This window comes from Notothenia rossii, assembly GCF_949606895.1.
Source record: "Notothenia rossii genome assembly, chromosome: 2".
In the NCBI taxonomy this organism is placed as follows: domain Eukaryota; kingdom Metazoa; phylum Chordata; class Actinopteri; order Perciformes; family Nototheniidae; genus Notothenia; species Notothenia rossii.
Window position 1 is genome coordinate 91,647,450 of NC_136904.1, and position 19,246 is coordinate 91,666,695.

General features: G+C 41.1%; 1 protein-coding gene across 1 annotated transcript; it reads right to left on the reverse strand.

The window, feature by feature from the left end:
• Nucleotides 1-172: 172 nt before the first annotated feature.
• Nucleotides 173-18,440, reverse strand: tbccd1 (TBCC domain containing 1). The gene is made up of 9 exons (XM_079662797.1): nt 18,245-18,440; nt 15,429-15,493; nt 14,543-14,809; nt 12,039-12,197; nt 10,737-10,853; nt 9,260-9,509; nt 7,685-7,871; nt 4,902-5,432; nt 173-1,921 (listed from the first exon to the last, which is right to left on the reverse strand). Exons 2-9 carry the CDS (start codon nt 15,489-15,491, stop codon nt 1,717-1,719), a joined length of 1,779 nt encoding a protein of 592 aa, XP_079518923.1. The 5' UTR covers nt 15,492-15,493; nt 18,245-18,440; the 3' UTR covers nt 173-1,716.
• Between the last annotated feature and the right edge of the window lie 806 nt (nt 18,441-19,246).

Consider the following 19,246-nt stretch of genomic DNA (forward strand, 5'->3'; position numbering starts at 1 on the left):
CTGTCTGTGTGTCTGTCTGGTCGGGTCAAGAGTGGAACTAATATAACTATTTAAATATGTTAGGGTTGTTTAGAATAATGCAGTAAAGGGTGGCAGAGTAAAAAGTGGAGTGGAAGAATCAGAACGATGTGAATACTCGAGACAAGTTGCAGAATAAAACCAAACAGCCTGGTTTTAGTCAAAGTCTTTATTATTTCTTACATTAAAAAACTATATTGTGCTCTTCGTATAGAAACAGCAGAGAGGTGCGTGTGTTCAGACAGAGGGGCAGTTCAACAGCAGTAAGGATTTAGTACAATACATCTTCAGAAACATATACACACACATCCCAGCTTTCAGATCACTTCTACAGTAATACTCTATATGTTTAAATGCATTTTCTTCACTTTCAACTTGGTATCAAGGTATCGTATTGCAGCAGGTCTAGTGAATCTAATGTGAGCCCTAATAGGAAAATAAGAAGTTCATGTGCTGAAGTTCACTCAGAGGTATTAAAGCAGAACTTTGGGAAGATTTATGATAAATAATCTTACTATAATGCTCCAATATACATATTTAGCAAGGGGAACTCATACGGAAATATATTTAGACAACAGCTGACAAACTGACCAATTGTTTAATCCAGCCTAATGTGGTGAGTCAGCTATTTCGGTTGTACTGAAGAGATTAAAGGAACAACTCCACAAAATATAACAGAGCAGAAACATGTTGGCTTCACTGCAAATATTTCCCTTCGACAGCTGGTAAAAAAAATAGACTCGGATCGACATTTTGCAAAAAATACAACTTGAAAACTTCAGTTCATGGAAAACAACGTGTCAGCTAACGCCTTTCATACAGAGACAGTGTGGACGGTGCAATAATACAAATAAATTATGTTCATATATTTTCCTTTTACCCTCATAACGGAAACACTTGAGCTAGTTGCTGTAGGTTTGTTAATGTATGTTTTGAGAGTAGTTAGTCCGTTAAAGAGCACTGACTCTAGACCCTGTCTGTATCTGCTACAGTTAGTACCTTGCTACTTCTCACACTTACTTATTTCCAGCTTTTTTACATTTCCTGCTTCCAAAAGTCGACATTCAGCTTTAAACCCAATCTCAGCTTGTTCAAAAATGCCTCTTTAAAACTCTGTGGTGACTTCATCGTTGGTACACCCGTGTTTGTTTGCTCTCCTCAACAGAGTGGTGTCAGCGTACTGAACAACATGCCAAAACACTCCCTACTTAAACGCTTAGCTGCCTTTTCTTCAGACGGACTTGTACAGCAGCTTTCCACTTAAGAACAAGTGGGACATTTGCTAAAAGCTGGATCAGCTGCACACGTACCAGAGTAAGGGGTCAAAAACCACACTTCCTGTACATTAATACTCCAAATGTCACACAGAACACGTGTAGCCATAGCAGAGTGAATTCATACAAAAACATATTTAGACATTAACAGCTGGCAAACTGACCAATTGCTTAATCAAGCCTAATGTGGAGAATCAGCTATTTCGGTTGTACTGAGGAAATATCCACAAAATATTACAGAGCAGAAACATCTTTGCTTCAAATATTTCATTTTGACCGCTGGTAAAAAAAAATGGATTGTGGGATCAATAATTTGGGACTTGCAAAGTGTAAAGATACACACTTCCTGTACTCCAAATGTCACACAGAACACATGTAGCCATTGTGCATTTCTGTGTTGCTACTTTAAGACCCGAATAAAGCTTCAACAAGCCATAGGTGACTGTCCCACTGCCCGTCCAGTCCTCATGTGTCTGGTGTGATTGACTGCCTGTGTGCCTGTTGTTGAGTCCTTTAAAGAGTTCACAGCGGGGGGGATGAGGCTGTCCAGTTCCTGCCGGTGACCCGTTTCCAAAAGCCACTCGTGGAACTTGACTTCGACTAAATCCTGGAACTGCTGCTTCTGCTGCCTTCAGGACGAAAATTGAGACAAAGTTAAAACAGCAGAAAGGAGGTCAACTCCGCTTTTTGAACATTAAAGCATGGAGACACTACATACTGATATACACCTGAACATCAGCAGGAGAGGACTCTTTAAAGTAGAGACACTACATACTGATATGCACCTGAACATCAGCAGGAGAGGACTCTTTAAAGTAGAGACACTACATACTGATATACACCTGAACATCAGCAGGAGAGGACTCTTTAAAGTAGAGACACTACATACTGATATGCACCTGAACATCAGCAGGAGAGGACTCTTTAAAGTAGAGACACTACATACTGATATGCACCTGAACATCAGCAGGAGAGGACTCTTTAAAGTAGAGACACTACATACTGATATGCACCTGAACATCAGCAGGAGAGGACTCTTTAAAGTAGAGACACTACATACTGATATACACCTGAACATCAGCAGGAGAGGACTCTTTAAAGTAGAGACACTACATACTGATATGCACCTGAACATCAGCAGGAGAGGACTCTTTAAAGTAGAGACACTACATACTGATATGCACCTGAACATCAGCAGGAGAGGACTCTTTAAAGTAGAGACACTACATACTGATATACACCTGAACATCAGCAGGAGAGGACTCTTTAAAGTAGAGACACTACATACTGATATACACCTGAACATCAGCAGGAGAGGACTCTTTAAAGTAGAGACACTACATACTGATATACACCTGAACATCAGCAGGAGAGGACTCTTTAAAGTAGAGACACTACATACTGATATACACCAGAACATCAGCAGGAGAGGACTCTTTAAAGTAGAGACACTACATACTGATATACACCTGAACATCAGCAGGAGAGAACTCTTTAAAGTAGAGACACTACATACTGATATACACCTGAACATCAGCAGGAGAGGACTCTTTAAAGTAGAGACACTACATACTGATATACTCCTGAACATCAGCAGGAGAGGACTCTTTAAAGTAGAGACACTACATACTGATATACACCTGAACATCAGCAGGAGAGGACTCTTTAAAGTAGAGACACTACATACTGATATACTCCTGAACATCAGCAGGAGAGGACTCTTTAAAGTAGAGACACTACATACTGATATACACCTGAACATCAACAGGAGAGGACTCTTTAAAGTAGAGACACTACATACTGATATACACCTGAACATCATCAGGAGAGGACTCTTTAAAGTAGAGACACTACATACTGATATACACCTGCACATCAGCAGGAGAGGACTCTTTAAAGTAGAGACACTACATACTGATATACACCTGAACATCAGCAGGAGAGGACTCTTTAAAGTAGAGACACTACATACTGATATACACCTGCACATCAGCAGGAGAGGACTCTTTAAAGTAGAGACACTACATACTGATATACACCTGAACATCAGCAGGAGAGGACTCTTTAAAGTAGAGACACTACATACTGATATACACCTGAACATCAGCAGGAGAGGACTCTTTAAAGTAGAGACACTACATACTGATATACACCTGAACATCAGCAGGAGAGGACTCTTTAAAGTAGAGACACTACATACTGATATACACCTGAACATCAGCAGGAGAGGACTCTTTAAAGTAGAGACACTACATACTGATATACACCTGAACATCAGCAGGAGAGGACTCTTTAAAGTAGAGACACTACATACTGATATACACCTGAACATCAGCAGGAGAGGACTCTTTAAAGTAGAGACACTACATACTGATATACACCTGAACATCAGCAGGAGAGGACTCTTTAAAGTAGAGACACTACATACTGATATACACCTGAACATCAGCAGGAGAGGACTCTTTAAAGTAGAGACACTACATACTGATATACGCCTGAACATCAGCAGGAGAGGACTCTTTAAAGTAGAGACACTACATACTGATATACACCTGAACATCAGCAGGAGAGGACTCTTTAAAGTAGAGACACTACATACTGATATACACCTGAACATCAGCAGGAGAGGACTCTTTAAAGTAGAGACACTACATACTGATATACACCTGAACATCAGCAGGAGAGGACTCTTTAAAGTAGAGACACTACATACTGATATACACCTGAACATCAGCAGGAGAGGACTCTTTAAAGTAGAGACACTACATACTGATATACGCCTGAACATCAGCAGGAGAGGACTCTTTAAAGTAGAGACACTACATACTGATATACACCTGAACATCAGCAGGAGAGGACTCTTTAAAGTAGGGACACTACATACTGATATACACCTGAACATCAGCAGGAGAGGACTCTTTAAAGTAGAGACACTACATACTGATATACACCTGAACATCAACAGGAGAGGACTCTTTAAAGTAGAGACACTACATACTGATATACACCTGAACATTAGCAGGAGAGGACTCTTTAAAGTAGAGAAACTACATACTGATATACACCTGAACATCAGCAGGAGAGAACTCTTTAAAGTAGAGACACTACATACTGATATACACCTGAACATCAGCAGGAGAGCACTCTTTAAAGTAGAGAAACTAAATTCTGATATACACCTGAACATCAGCAGAAGAGGACTCTTTAAAGTAGAGACACTACATACTGATATAAACCTGGACATCAGCAGGAGAGGACTCTTTAAAGGAGAGACACTACATACTGATATACACCTGAACATCAGCAGGAGAGGACTCTTTAAAGTAGAGACACTACAGACTGATATACACCTGAACATCAGCAGGAGAGGACTCTTTAAAGTAGAGACACTACATACTGATATACACCTGAACATCAGCAGGAGAGGACTCTTTAAAGTAGAGACACTACATACTGATATACACCTGAACATCAGCAGGAGAGGACTCTTTAAAGTAGAGACACTACATACTGATAAACACCTGAACATCAGCAGGAGAGGACTCTTTAAAGTAGACCGTCTTAAATGATTCCACTTGTTAATAAAGAAGTTCCTGATTTGCTACTCACTTGTTGAGCGGGGTCTCCAACACCGTTTTCTGCCAGTTCTGGATCCTCTTCTCCTTCTCCTCCACCGCCGCCTGGTACAGAGGAGGTAGCCCCCCAGGCACCTCGCACGTGTCGCCCTCCATCTCGAAAGGCACCACAACGGTGTTAAACTCAGCTGGGGGTAGCAGGCGGTAACAGAGGGGGGCCGGGTTGGACGAGGAGTTGAGCGAGGGGTTATAAAGCCCCTCTGTACCCACAAGTAAGGGTCTATCCCAGGCGTTTGGAACCACCGCGAGCCCCACGCTGCCCATGTGATCCTCCAGGGAGGGGTAGAAGGTGTGGAAAGGCCCCAGAGTAATGTCTGTGTTTCCTGGGAGGAGCAAAGGTCGAGTGGGGGTCAAAGTGTGGATGGTGCAACGCGAGGAGACCCCGATGGCGATCCGGCCCGACACACACATCACACGCAGGTTCTGGCAGCTGTGGATGTGAACGCTGGTCTCAACGGGACCAAGAACAACGGTGCAGTCTCGACATTTGTCCAAACTCACTGATCTGGGGGAGAAGACGCAAAATGACCACGTGTTAAGAAGTGCTATAAACACAATAAAAACATAGAATAAAATATACATTTTAGATGAACTGTGTCGTTAAATCCGTGACAAAGGGAATATTATGACATGATAAGATTATTAAAAGCATTTCCTGTGTCAGAGATTACTAAAAAATGACATAATCATAAGGACCAAAACATATAAAATGTGTTAAATTGGTCCTAAAAATAAACGTGTAAGGCCACTTAAAGTGCAAAACGTTTTTATGGTGCACTCAATACTAATATTCTCAAATAAAAATATCAAGACAAAGCTAAGTACATGGAATTCTTGTTATGGATTTTTTTATTTATGGGTAACAGTTAAAATGTCTAATTTATTTAAGTGAAATGTGTTTTTTATTTTTAAACTTTTTACATTTCTTTCAGCAATTTCTCTTTGCGTATTATACGTCTGATTATCGTTACTGTGATATGTATTTTCAGACACATTTTATTATTATTTTTTAAACATTCAAAACATGGGGTAGCTTTAACCTGTTAAGCCCTGAGCCTGTTTTCCAGGCCTCAGGCTCGAAAATGACATTCCCAGAACAAATGACCATATCTTCACTTCTAAAAGGGGTAATTTAATAATCTTTTTCTCAAAGTAATGATAAACCTGTGAGTTGGATGTAGAAGTGTAAGATTTTTTTTTTTTAATTTTTAATTTTAAAGTAAATTCAGATTGAACATAGTAAAAAAATGTAAATTATTGTGTCCGTCCAAAAAAGAAAACATTACTTATAGTGAAAACCACCCTTGAATGGTGGGATAGTAGAGTAAAAGCTTTAGGAATCCAAACTATAACAAATAATAAGTACCCTGTATCAAGATTGATGCAAAATAAGTGACATTTGGCTTTTTAGAGAGATTTAGACAAAAATAAACCACTTCTGGGGTCATTTGGGTGGATTTTCCATATCTCTGGAACCCATTGGTCAATTTTGATGATTGACATCTCTTTTGAACCGTTAGAGCCAATAGAATCGAAGGAAAGTTCTTAAAAATCCATCTAAACATTACCCATTGGTGAATGAGTGATGATGCCTAGCCAGAATGCCCAAAACCGGAAGCTGTCATCCACTCTGGAAGCCATCCTAATAGCTATATATGAAATCTCCTTTTTTGCCATAAATATGACGATGGATTATCAGAAATCATTTCAAAGTGACAGACGCACTGGATTAACCTATGGACTAAGCTTCAGCAGCGTTTTATCGTTTTGATGCCATTGAACACGACTTTTGATCCGAACAACAGCAAAGGTAAGACAATGTCCCGTTTTTGCTCCGTAAAGCCACACCGTGTGATGTCTGGGTGTTCTTCACCGACCGAGAGTTCTGATCGCTCAGTGATGATACGAATACCCCTAGAATCTGTGGAATCTCATCTTGCTAGCTGATATCTTTTTTGTTCAGACCCGATAATTAATAATAAAAGTATTTCTACCGTGAGTTCTGTGGCTCATTTAGACGCTTCTTGTGAGACTTGCGTTTTGTTTCGGTAAAAATGGTTTGTATCGTCGGTTAGCTGAGTTTCTTCCCGTTAAGTGAGTATGACACATTAATAGTTTGTTAAATGTTAAGAAGCCCTGAGACACCGTTTCGTGAAAAAAAAGAAAAAGATGAAATGTAATACCTCCCCTCCTAAAACTCCAGACCTTTTTAGACATGTTTAGACTAGGGATGCCAGAAACTGACCACGATCAAAATCGAAAATCGGAAAGCCCTGGCGAATAATAATCGATTATTCGACGCCCGCCGCCTCAACCCCCCCCCCCCCGGGAGAGAAAAAAAAAACTCCACGAGGAACTCTTCTTTCCTTTGTTCATCTTTAGTTGTGTTCTCACTCCAATAAATCAATCGCACGTGTGACGGAGGGAGGGGGGGGGGGGGGTCTGTGTGTAGCAGCGCAGCCTGGCAATTTTACAGTGAAACAAACTGGTGGTGTGACCAATGGCCATTTACAATTATTAATACCATCACTATTATTAGCATTAGTCTATATTTTGTTTGAAACTAAGCCAGGAAAAAAAAAAAAACATAAATAATAGTAAAAAATATATAAATAAAATCGAATGTTAAAAATAATTTTCGATTATGGAGACTGTAACGAATATTCGAATAATCAAATAATCACTGGCATCCCTAGTTTAGACCTCGAACATCAAAAAGAAATGTAAGAGTTGTGAAGGGTCCGCGGGGCAGCGTACCTGAGAGGAGAGAGCAGGTAGATGAAGGCGTCGGCACAGCGGTGGATTTTGATGTTGGCTCCGTTCAGCTTGTCTGAGGTTTTAGCCAAAGTCTGTTTGAAGACCTGCGACATCAGAACCATCTTACTGCCGGGGGGGGCCGTGTGGGTGTTCCTGGCTATTCTGGCTCTCTTCATGGACCCCTCCACTAAAGAGCACACGCATAAAAAAAACAAACACATGTAGACCAACAGGAAGAGAAGGAGTAATGACTGTAAACAAACACACCCAGACATTCCTGACATTCAAGTATTTCCCTTCAAAACTTGTTTTCCCTTTTTTGTGTTTTTGCAATTTCTGAAATGATCTCTCTTCAAGGCATACTACACAGGGATTACTATAGTAAATAAATAACAATCAACAACTCAGTCGGAAAGAAGGGGATAAAGCAAATGATGAACATTCATTTATAGTACAAATGTAACAGCTGACGGACACATAGTGAATTCTTATACACACATGAATGGTCATCTAAACGTGAAGGACACTGTTCAGGAACTAGTTGATGCTCTGTATGTGATGACTACTTCCATTCTGGAGAGGATCACAGATACATGGATCCTGAGATTCAAGCTAAAGTCGGGGACGAGTGATATTTTTCTAACAAAACTCAATACATAGACCAGGGATGTGCAATAAAAAAGAGTTTTAGTTTTTTACTTGTAGTACTGATACCGTCTACTATACTCCTAGTTACGTCTCGAGCTGCGTACATGATTTCGTTCGGCAGCCGAATACCGCAAAATAATCTGTGACGCGTTTGTGTGTATTGTGTTTGTTACCCCGGGAAACACCTGCTGTTGTTACGCCTGCTGTGACGTTAAGTCGCCTCTTGTAATTATGCCTTTACAAGCTTCAAAGTGGTATTTATCATCTGAATTTGGCGAAACAATTTTAATATTCTAAAAACCAAGACTTTGTTTATTTGAAACCAGATGAAAACAAACTGTCACGGACCCTGCCGTGTCATCAATGATTACTATACGCTTTTCATTCATAATTTCAGCAGGAGGGAGGGGGAGCGGCGCTGAGGAACAGCAGAGTGGGGGCTGACAGGTGTCTGTGTTGACCCTTATTGTGTGTCAGCAGAGACAGGCTACAAGTGTCTTAGCTAGATTCAATTAGACAACTAATGTCTGGGTTAGTGTTCATGACTTCCTGTTTATGTCATCTTAATGGTTCATCTCAATGCACACACATGTTTCCGTGCTTTCCAATAGTTTAAAATAGTTTTATTCCTCTGTTTAATAACCTGTTCAATACAAACATGCCACTTGTACAAATTAAATAACATTTCTGTGAACTGATATTTGTTTAGTGAGCTTATTAGAGGATGTTCCCTGAAAGATTGTAAAATGTCAATGAAGATGTCAGACTTAGTATATTTGTTAATAATTACATGCAATACATGGAATTTGTGTGTTCCAAGTGAATCTGCGGCCCCCTGGTGGACAGTACATCAATGATGTGGCCCCCACCACCATCCAAGTTGCCCATCCCTGACATAGACCCTCACTCCAGTGGACCTCAGGGTACCTTGTTGAGCCCAGGCCAGCTTCTTCCCTGACTGCAGGCAGGCGGTGATCCCAAAGGGGTTGAGAGCGAGTCTGTTCTGCAGGCAGAGGAGCAGCTTCTGCAGGGGGAAGCAGCGGCTGGCGGAGCAGAACCCGGCCTGGGTCTGCAGCGGGGGTTTGGTGAGCAGCCGGTGGACGGGCTGCACCGCTCTGCCGGGACCCGCTGAGCCCTCCAGGAGGAGAGCCAGGCTGCGCAGAGCCTCCAGGGAGATCTGGAGATATAGAATAGATAACGCAGGGAACAGAAACATTGAGTGCCGATACACACAAACACACAGTGCCACGTTGCTCAGCCTCTCAGTACGCAACAAGATGTATTTGTGAGGATGAAACTGACAAGTTATATGCATTAAAGCAAGATTTTTAACAAAGAAAGATTAACTAAATACTATACCTAACTATCCTACCCTCGTTCAGACTTTATAACACCATCACCTTAAAAAAAAGGAAGGCTTTTCTCTTTTTTAAGGTGATGGCATCATTAGATATTACCAAAAGACATTTGAAGCCTCATATTCAATATGAATTCAATAATAAAAAGACTGAATGCATCAGACAGATGGTAATGGTTTTAGAGTCTTATTTCAATCAAAATATCTAGTAACAAATATAATGATTGAATCTGCAAAACATCGAGTAGCCGTTACGTAAGAAAAGATTTGAAAGTGAATCATCCGCTGAGGAGAGATGCAGCTTAGGCGGATAATTCTCTTTGCTTTTATCCCTATGAGAGACCTCTAACATTGCCATATGCTACAACGTTTTAAATCTGGATTATAAACGTGTTGGAAGGAGTCATCACATACAGAGCATCAACTAGCTCCTGAACAGTGTCCTTCACATGCTGATATCCAAGAGAGGGAGTTACACAGTCACAAGATGGAGGAATACCGGTTCTTAGGTAATCACACATCCTGTCACGTTCAAAATACTGAGTTTTTTCTCAAAATGTTGGCTTTTATTTGAAAATCTCACAATTCTGACTTTTTCTCAAAATCTCTCAATTTGGACTTTTTCTCAAAATCTCACAATTTGGACTTTTTCTCAAAATCTCAAAATATTCTCAAAATCTCACAAATCTGACTTTTTTTCTCAAAATCTCAAAATGTTCTCAAAATTCGGACTTTTTCTCAAAATCTAAAAATTCAGACTTTTCCTCAATTTTCACAAAGTCACAAGATGGAGGAATAGAAAGCAGTATTCAATGTTTACTTCAGATTAGCTCCACGTCAGAAATGAGCATGCTTGTCACATGTCTCTCTCTATAGAGGCTGAATCATCATGTTAATCACATAGCTATCATATGCCTCAAACAGTCCTGATGCTCTTCTAGGTAATCACACATCCTGTCATGTTCACAGCTACAGCTGGGATACCTTTGTTATCATGTTACTCTGATATTGGAACATTCAGTATTTTCCCAACACCTGTCCACACACCTGGCAGCCTCTGAGCACCTGTCCAGACTGAGACAGCTGACCCGGCTCCACCAGCAGCTCCAGGATCTCTCCCAGGTGACTCTGCACAAAGGACAGGTGGGCCTGATCGTCCCAGTTCTGCAGAACCAGAAGGAGACAAGAAAAGGACTGTGAGTAACACAAAACAAGGAATACAAGTGCTTAAAACATGACTGTGTAAGATAAGATAAGATAAGAAGTACTTTATTGATCCCAATTTGGGAAATGTCTGAGTTGCAGCAGCATAAAAAGACAAGGCATTGTACATTGGGGAAATTAAAGACTGGAAATAAACAATCCAAAATGTAAACATCTCAAATAGAAATAAAATAGCATTCAAAATGTGGAGAATATACACGTGGAAATGCAAATTACATTGATTTTATTTACAGTAACAAAATATAAGCCGGATATTATATATACGTTATGTGCAAGGAATGGATTATTAAATATTAGATTGAATATAAATGTAAAATGGACAGTGTGATTTTAAGTCCAGTTATCATATCATATTATTATAGAGAAGCTATGGAGCAGCCAGAGGCAGTGTTTCCGCCTGACCAGGGCTGAGAGGGCGTCCACCCCGAGAGCGGGGGGACGGGGGGGACGTCACGTGGTGTCACGTGACTTGAAATTTGAATTGAGCCGTCCCTTATAGATAGGCTACTATCTCTTTACACACTCTGGCCGTTTCTCAATCTCGAGGAAACTGGCTTCCAAGCCAATATTTCAAGGATGCTACGTCATCGAGTGCCGCCGAAGGACTGTTCCAATCTCCAGCATACTTGGAATTCCACCGAGGCCGCGTCCTTGGTTTGGGGGTAATTTCGAGGCTGCACATGGATAGACTTCGCGTCCTTAAAATCCCCACAATGCTTTGCGCACGGACCAATTTCCCCAAATCTGTGGCGGAAAATGTAAGGCGGGGCCTCTCATATGACGCACACCTGCACACTTGCTAGCCTGTTCCACTCTTCGTTTTCCGAATGGCAGGAAGGATTCTTGCCTAGCTTCTGAAGGAAGTGACTCGGAAGACATGTGCTACCAAGCAAGCATCCTCGCGATTGAGAAACGGCCACACATCATTTTGAATTGCGCCGTCCCTTATACTATCTCTTTACGTCTCCCTGCCGACAGGGACGCCCCCCTGGCGGAAACGCTGGCCTGAGGTGATTAGTTATATAGAGTTATTGCAGTCGGCAGGTGAGTGTAGATGCTTTGCACTTGGCATGAAGTATTGCAATCATGTAGAGAGTGTTTCTGTAGTTTCTACAGGTAACAGACCTTGTTCTGGGAGCTGGTCTTGGCCTCTCGATCCGACCGAGACGGAGATGGAGCTCGCATGCTGGGCCACTCTTCCCCGATCAGAGAGGTGCGTAGAGACACACGGTTCAGCTGCTGGATGTAGAGGAAGAGGAGGAACTGCAGCGTGTCCACAGATAACTGGAGGAGAAAGAAGAAAGCTTCTATCAATGTGTACTCAAAGGCAGGGTCCCAACAACAATAAGCTGTACCTGGGGAATAACAACAAAACAAAAGAGTGAGACATGATTCAAAAACACGAGATAATAAGATCGCATCAAATTCTGAGTCATTTGGCACAATTCTATTTCTGAGGTTACGCGCCCGAACGATTCTTTTGAACGGCTCTTTGTACGAACGAAGGGAACCGAGTCGTACTTGGTGAGAGCCGTTCTTTTTATCGTTGGTTCACTGCCTGCCATAAATCCACTCGCCTTTACGTGAACAGTGAAAAAGCTTGATTTTGTTCCCCAAGCGTATTCCGTGAAGACCCGCCCCTACTCCGATTGGTTAGGTTTAGGCACGAGGAGTGAGATGTTGTGGGTTAGGGTTAGCTAGGGATGCATATCGTTGACTTTTACATACCGATACCACTGAACGATACCCGACCGATACATATCGTGATACTTTCATGTTGCATAAGGGAACAATTTAAGCGCTTTATGATATAGTTAACATGTCAAATGAATATTACAATTAATTGTAGGACTTCGACCTTTTAGCACTGAACGAACAATGAAAAACACGTTTGACAACACAGGCTTGAAGACTATACATTCCTGTACTCTGATTTTATGTGACAGTAGAAAATGTTTTGAGAGGTTGGATGTGTTGCCGCCTTTCCCAGAAATAAACGTATTGCAGTGGTTACAGACCCCACCATACAGACTGACAGTGGTTACAGACCCCACCATTCAGACTGACAGTGGTTACAGACCCCACCATTCAGACTGACAGTGGTTACAGACCCCACCATACAGACTGACAGTGGTTACAGACCCCACCATTCAGACTGACAGTGGTTACGGACCCCACCATACAGACTGACAGTGGTTACAGACCCCACCATTCAGACTGACAGTGGTTACAGACCCCACCATACAGACTGACAGTGGTTACAGACCCCACCATACAGACTGACAGTGGTTACAGACCCCACCATTCAGACTGACAGTGGTTACAGACCCCACCATACAGACTGACAGTAGTTACAGACCCCACCATACAGACTGACAGTGGTTACAGACCCCACCATTCAGACTGGCAGTGGTTACAGACCCCACCATTCAGACTGACAGTGGTTACAGACCCCACCATTCAGACTGACAGTAGTTACAGACCCCACCATTCAGACTGACAGTGGTTACAGACCCCACCATTCAGACTGGCAGTGGTTACAGACCCCACCATTCAGACTGACAGTGGTTACAGACCCCACCATTCAGACTGACAGTGGTTACAGACCCCACCATTCAGACTGACAGTGGTTACAGACCCCACCATACAGACTGAAAGTGGTTACAGACCCCACCATTCAGATTGGCAGTGGTTACAGACCCCACCATTCAGACTGACAGTGGTTACAGACCCCACCATTCAGACTGGCAGTGGTTACAGACCCCACCATTCAGACTGGCAGTGGTTACAGACCCCACCATACAGACTGACAGTGGTTACAGACCCCACCATTCAGACTGACAGTGGTTACAGACCCCACCATTCAGACTGGCAGTGGTTACAGACCCCACCATACAGACTGACAGTGGTTACAGACCCCACCATTCAGACTGGCAGTGGTTACAGACCCCACCATTCAGACTGACAGTGGTTACAGACCCCACCATTCAGACTGGCAGTGGTTACAGACCCCACCATACAGACTGGCAGTCATATGCAGCCACACTTTAGATTTTCATGCTGACATTGACCTAATGAAAAAACGAAAGCTAACCGGAAGGCTCAGACGTTCGGGAGGAAGGTGAAGGGCCTTGCTAGGCAATCACGCCAATCACCGAAGCCATTGCAAGACGCGCAATCTGATTGGCTGGCGGTTTGGCTGTGAGTTTAAGGATATTACGCCTAACTTTATATAAAACATTTTTTTATTTCAAAATCGAAAAAGTATCAAAAACCGGATCTGATTTTGGTACGGTATACCGTAGCCGCAGTAACCGGTAATACCGGGAACCGCAGTAACCGGTAATACCGGGAACCAGTATGCACCCCTAGACGCGTTTTTTTACGGGTGAAAAAATAAGCCAAACGCAGCAGCATTTGAATGCACTACAACAAAAACATAGGCAATGATAAAGCGAGTGCAACATTTGTAAAGCCAAAATATCATTTAAAGCAAAGTCAACAAATAATCTCCACCGCAACTTCAAAAATAAACGGCTCCTTTGAACGGCTCTCTGAAAGGAACGGAGCCTTCAAAGAGCCGTAACTCCCATCACTAAATTCTACTCCACCCTTTTCTATATTTGTACCCTGCTCCTTTGTTGGTCCAGCTCGCTTTTGTTCGAGCACTGGGAGAGACACTCGGCCCACTCCAGCCTCTCCTCTGGAACGTGGCCTATGAGGAGGTCGAAGGTCTCAAAGTAGAGCCAGGCCAGGTCTTCATGGAGCTGCAGCTTTCCACAGGCAATGTGCCTCCACATGGGCCAGCTCATGGAGGGGAAGCAGCCGTCACGCGTTCGCACGTACGACGCCATCTTTCTGAGATAGTGCAGGCTGAGTTTGGACGGGGGAGCCACCTGCAATGGCATTCATTCCAGTTATGGACAATATTGATTGTTGTGCTTTTATGTATATCTTAATGTGTGCATATGTACAGATGTGTCTGTTGATTGTGTATATATATATATTTGTTGTTTGTTTATTCCACACATGGCCCTTATTTTAAAACAAAACATGTACACTGTTTTTTATAGCGCATGGTGGAAAGGAGCAGGGAGAAGAACATCTTATTTGACCTGCCCCTTCTTACAAAAAGTAATAACAAACAAAACAAATGAAATAACCATTAAAAAGTCAAATTAAAGCAATATTCTTTCAGTTGCTTACAAATACTGAAACATAAAACCAGAACACAATCAAAAGCCAACTTCATACTGTCTAATTACGCTTTCTTTATACATTTTCTTTAACATAAAAATGTTCTTACAGCCCTTTAAATCATTCGGCAAAGAATTCCACTTCTTTCTATATTTGTATTTTGTATTCTGGATTGTGGGAAACGGTATTTCGATCTCTCTGTTTGTACACACAAACTGAAAGATTGACAATAAAGTTGACTTTGGATTTATGTTACAAAATGTGCATTACCACCAGGGCAACTTGTATTATATGAAATAGGTTGAAGAGTATATTCACCTGCAGGGCTCCCAGTAAGAAGGGCTCCATGCGCGGCCAGATGCTCACAGCGTCTTCCTCCATGTCTGAAGAGAAAGGAGACAAAACAGAGATATGGAAGTCTGACCCATGATACACTAATTTAAAAAGGTCCCCTATTATTCTGTTTGTCATCAATATATAATAGGTCTCAGTTATATACAGAGCCTGTCTCTGATTGGCTGAAACACCAAACAGATCACTGCAGCATTACCCATAATCCCCTCTGTTTCAGCCCTGTTTCCAAAGTGCTGATTCTCTGTCTGTTACTTTAGATGAAAATAAGGAGCCCCTCCCCACGCCCCTCTGAGAGACATTTGGTTACAAAGAACTCAATGGTGCTCTAGGAGGAGATTCAGGTGATAAGGTGGGGGGGGGGGGGGGGGGTTACCTTGGTTGCTGATTGGCTAATGGTTACACAAGACAAAACATCGTTATGACATCATAAAGTGGCCAAAATCTGATCAGCTCATTTTCAGACAGGTTTTTATAGAAATGGATCAAAAAGAGAGAGAATCTTTGTTCCTGAAACTTTCAGAGTCTCTTTCCACAGAGGAGACACATGTTGATGTAGAAGAGACATGAAGAAGAGAGGACACATGTTGATGTAGGAGAGACATGAAGAAGAGGGGACACATGTTGATGAAGAAGAGACGTGAAGAAGAGGGGACACATGTTGATGTAGAAGAGACATGGAGAAGAGGGGACACATGTTGGTGTAGAAGAGACATGAAGAAGAGGGGACACATGTTGATGTAGAAGAGACATGAAGAAGAGGGGACACCTGTTGGTGTAGAAGAGACATGAAGAAGAGGGGAGACATGTTGATGTAGAAGAGACATGAAGAAGAGGGGACACATGTTGATGTAGAAGAGACATGGAGAAGAGGGAACACATGTTGATGTAGAAGAGACATGAAGAAGAGGGGAGACATGTTGATGTAGAAGAGACATGAAGAAGAGGGGACACATGTTGATGTAGAAGAGACATGAAGAAGAGGGGACACATGTTGATGTAGAAGAGACATGAAGAAGAGGGGACACATGTTGATGTAGAAGAGACATGAAGGAGAGGGGACACACGTTGATGTAGGAGAGACATGAAGAAGAGGGGACACATGTTGATGTAGAAGAGACATGAAGAAGAGGACACACATGTTGATGTAGAAGAGACATGAAGAAGAGGGGACACATGTTGATGTAGAAGAGACATGAAGAAGAGGGGACACGTGTATATGTAGAAGAGACATGAAGAAGAGGGGACACGTGTTGATGTAGAAGAGACATGAAGAAGAGGGGACACGTGTATATGTAGAAGAGACATGAAGAAGAGGGGACACGTGTTGATGTAGAAGAGACATGAAGAAGTGGATTTTGCACAATAGGTGACCTTTAAGAGAAAAGAGAGCAATGTTAGCAAGTATGACACACTTTTGAATAGCATGACATCACAGTGCAACGTGTGCATGACATAAAGGTTGAATAGAATAAGAGTTCTACTTAAGAGCAGCCTTTCTAAATAACCACGTGACGTCACATGGTTGACGATGCAAGTGAAACTATGATATACAAAAATCCCATTCAAAATAAGTTTATACTGTACGTCTGTAAGTTGTGTGTTTTAATACACAGGGAACTATATCACATGATCACCTGGATTGATTGATGGATGGATCGAGGTTGCAACGAATGATTATTTTCTGTATTGATTAAACTGCCGGTAATATTTCTCTATAGAAAAATGTCAGAAAATAGTGAAAAACGTCTGTGTCAGTTTATCAAAGTCCAAGGTAATGTCTCATTGTGTCAGCCCCAACCGCAGATACATTTATTCATATTGATCCTGAGGGAAATCAAGCACTGTGCGGCTGCTTTTTGTTGCATATTATAATATATAATTGTATTATTTGAAATGATGTTAGCGGTTGTGTCTTGTAATATCGCTGTATGAGGTTACATTGTGTTGACGGGGTGTTTGTTAGTGGTTTCACATGCTGTGTATAACATTTAAATAAAAACAATGTAGAATTTGCTTGTTCTGTGACTGAGGTTGTTTATTTCTAGGTACTCTTGGGGGGAAATAATTGCATTTTATTCCAAAAAACACAGCATTAACAGTCAATAATCCTGCTAGAACAAAAGCCAAACATTTCTAAATTATTATATGATTATATATATTACCAAGGTGCATTTAAAGATTTATAGATTCATTGAGGGGGGAGCTGAAAAGCAGCTTTTCTCAATAACCACCTGTAAAAAAACACTGACTATACAAGTGCACACACATGATAAATACGAGTATATGAGTGTGAACATGTGGTTAATTCAACATAGTGGTTTATTATCTCCTGTAATGACGCGATGATGCTCCCATGACAACAGTAGGTTGCTCGTGTCATCAACACCTGACGTACTAATACCACGTTTAGGGTTACTAAACTAGGCTAAAATAATCCATTAAGACACTTATAAATACACTTAAATACGCACAAAAATTCGCTTTATGTTATGGGGGCATATGGAAAGTGGGTTTGTAGCTGTAGGTTTGAGTAAAGAGTTGTTTTATCTCGAAGTTAACTTCACTAAAGTAAAACGAATCCAGTAAGACAATAATAAATATGCACACAGCTGACTAAATGTTGTGGGGAGGTGTGGAAGTTAGTTTGGTAGCTGGAGGAATTAGTAAACAGTTGTTTCATCTCGAAGGTAACTTCACTGCTAACTTAGCCACCGTTAGCTTGCAATGCTAACAAGCCAAAGTGAATAGGGAGAAAAATAGCATTTAGCATTAGCTCTTACTTTTAGCCTCTTTCTTCGTCCACGATGTTCCGCCTCGATGGGTCACTCATAAGTAAAGAGTGAAGATGATAAGTCCTGTCGTTGATGAGTGTGGTTGTGATGAGAGACACACACACAACACACACACACACACATCTGCTGCTCTTCCTATTTGGCGCCCTCCTCTCCACTGACATCTGAGGCGGGGGCGCGCAGCTAGCGGGGGCGCGCTTTAGCCTCCAGTGTGTTTGCATCATTGTTTACATACATTTAGCAAAACAAACAATGTATGGAAGTTCATTTCTGCCAGTAAAAGAGAAAAATAAGATGGAGCCCTGGGATTAAAAGGTTTGTACTGCACGTCATTTATTTTAATAGTAATTTAGAATGCCACCATAAAACTTGTACTTTTTTTAAATGTGAAATAATGACTTAGTAATGCAAAAGAAATAGTTAGTATCTGTAATAATTAGTTATTCTGAAATAAATAATGTATAGAAATAATGACATAGCATCTCAAACCAACCCCTATAGCAGAATTATTTTTATTTTAGAATAATTATTATTGTTTGTAAAATTGTCTTTATTGGAAGAAAAAAATGGGATTAAAAATTATAGAAAATAATAAAAACTAAATGATGATTCAAATATTCAAATGAAATAAAATAATAATGGAATGAATAAAAAATTGTAATAATATAATACGTAAGCCAATCATAAAAAGAACTTGGAAAAACAAGATATAAAGATATTTAATATGAAGAAAAGTTTTTACTACAACAACAAAAATAATGATAATACTAAAAAAAACAAAAAAAACAAACAAATTATTACAAAAATTAAAAAACACATTTAAAAAAATATATACGTTAAAATAAATAATGAAAATTAAAAAATAAATGTTTCTATAACATGAAAAATGTCAGAATAATTAATAAATTACCTGACCTGATCCACCACTACACCCCCTCCCGCAACATTCGTTCATCAGAAGCGAACCTCCTCTCTATCCCCACACGAACC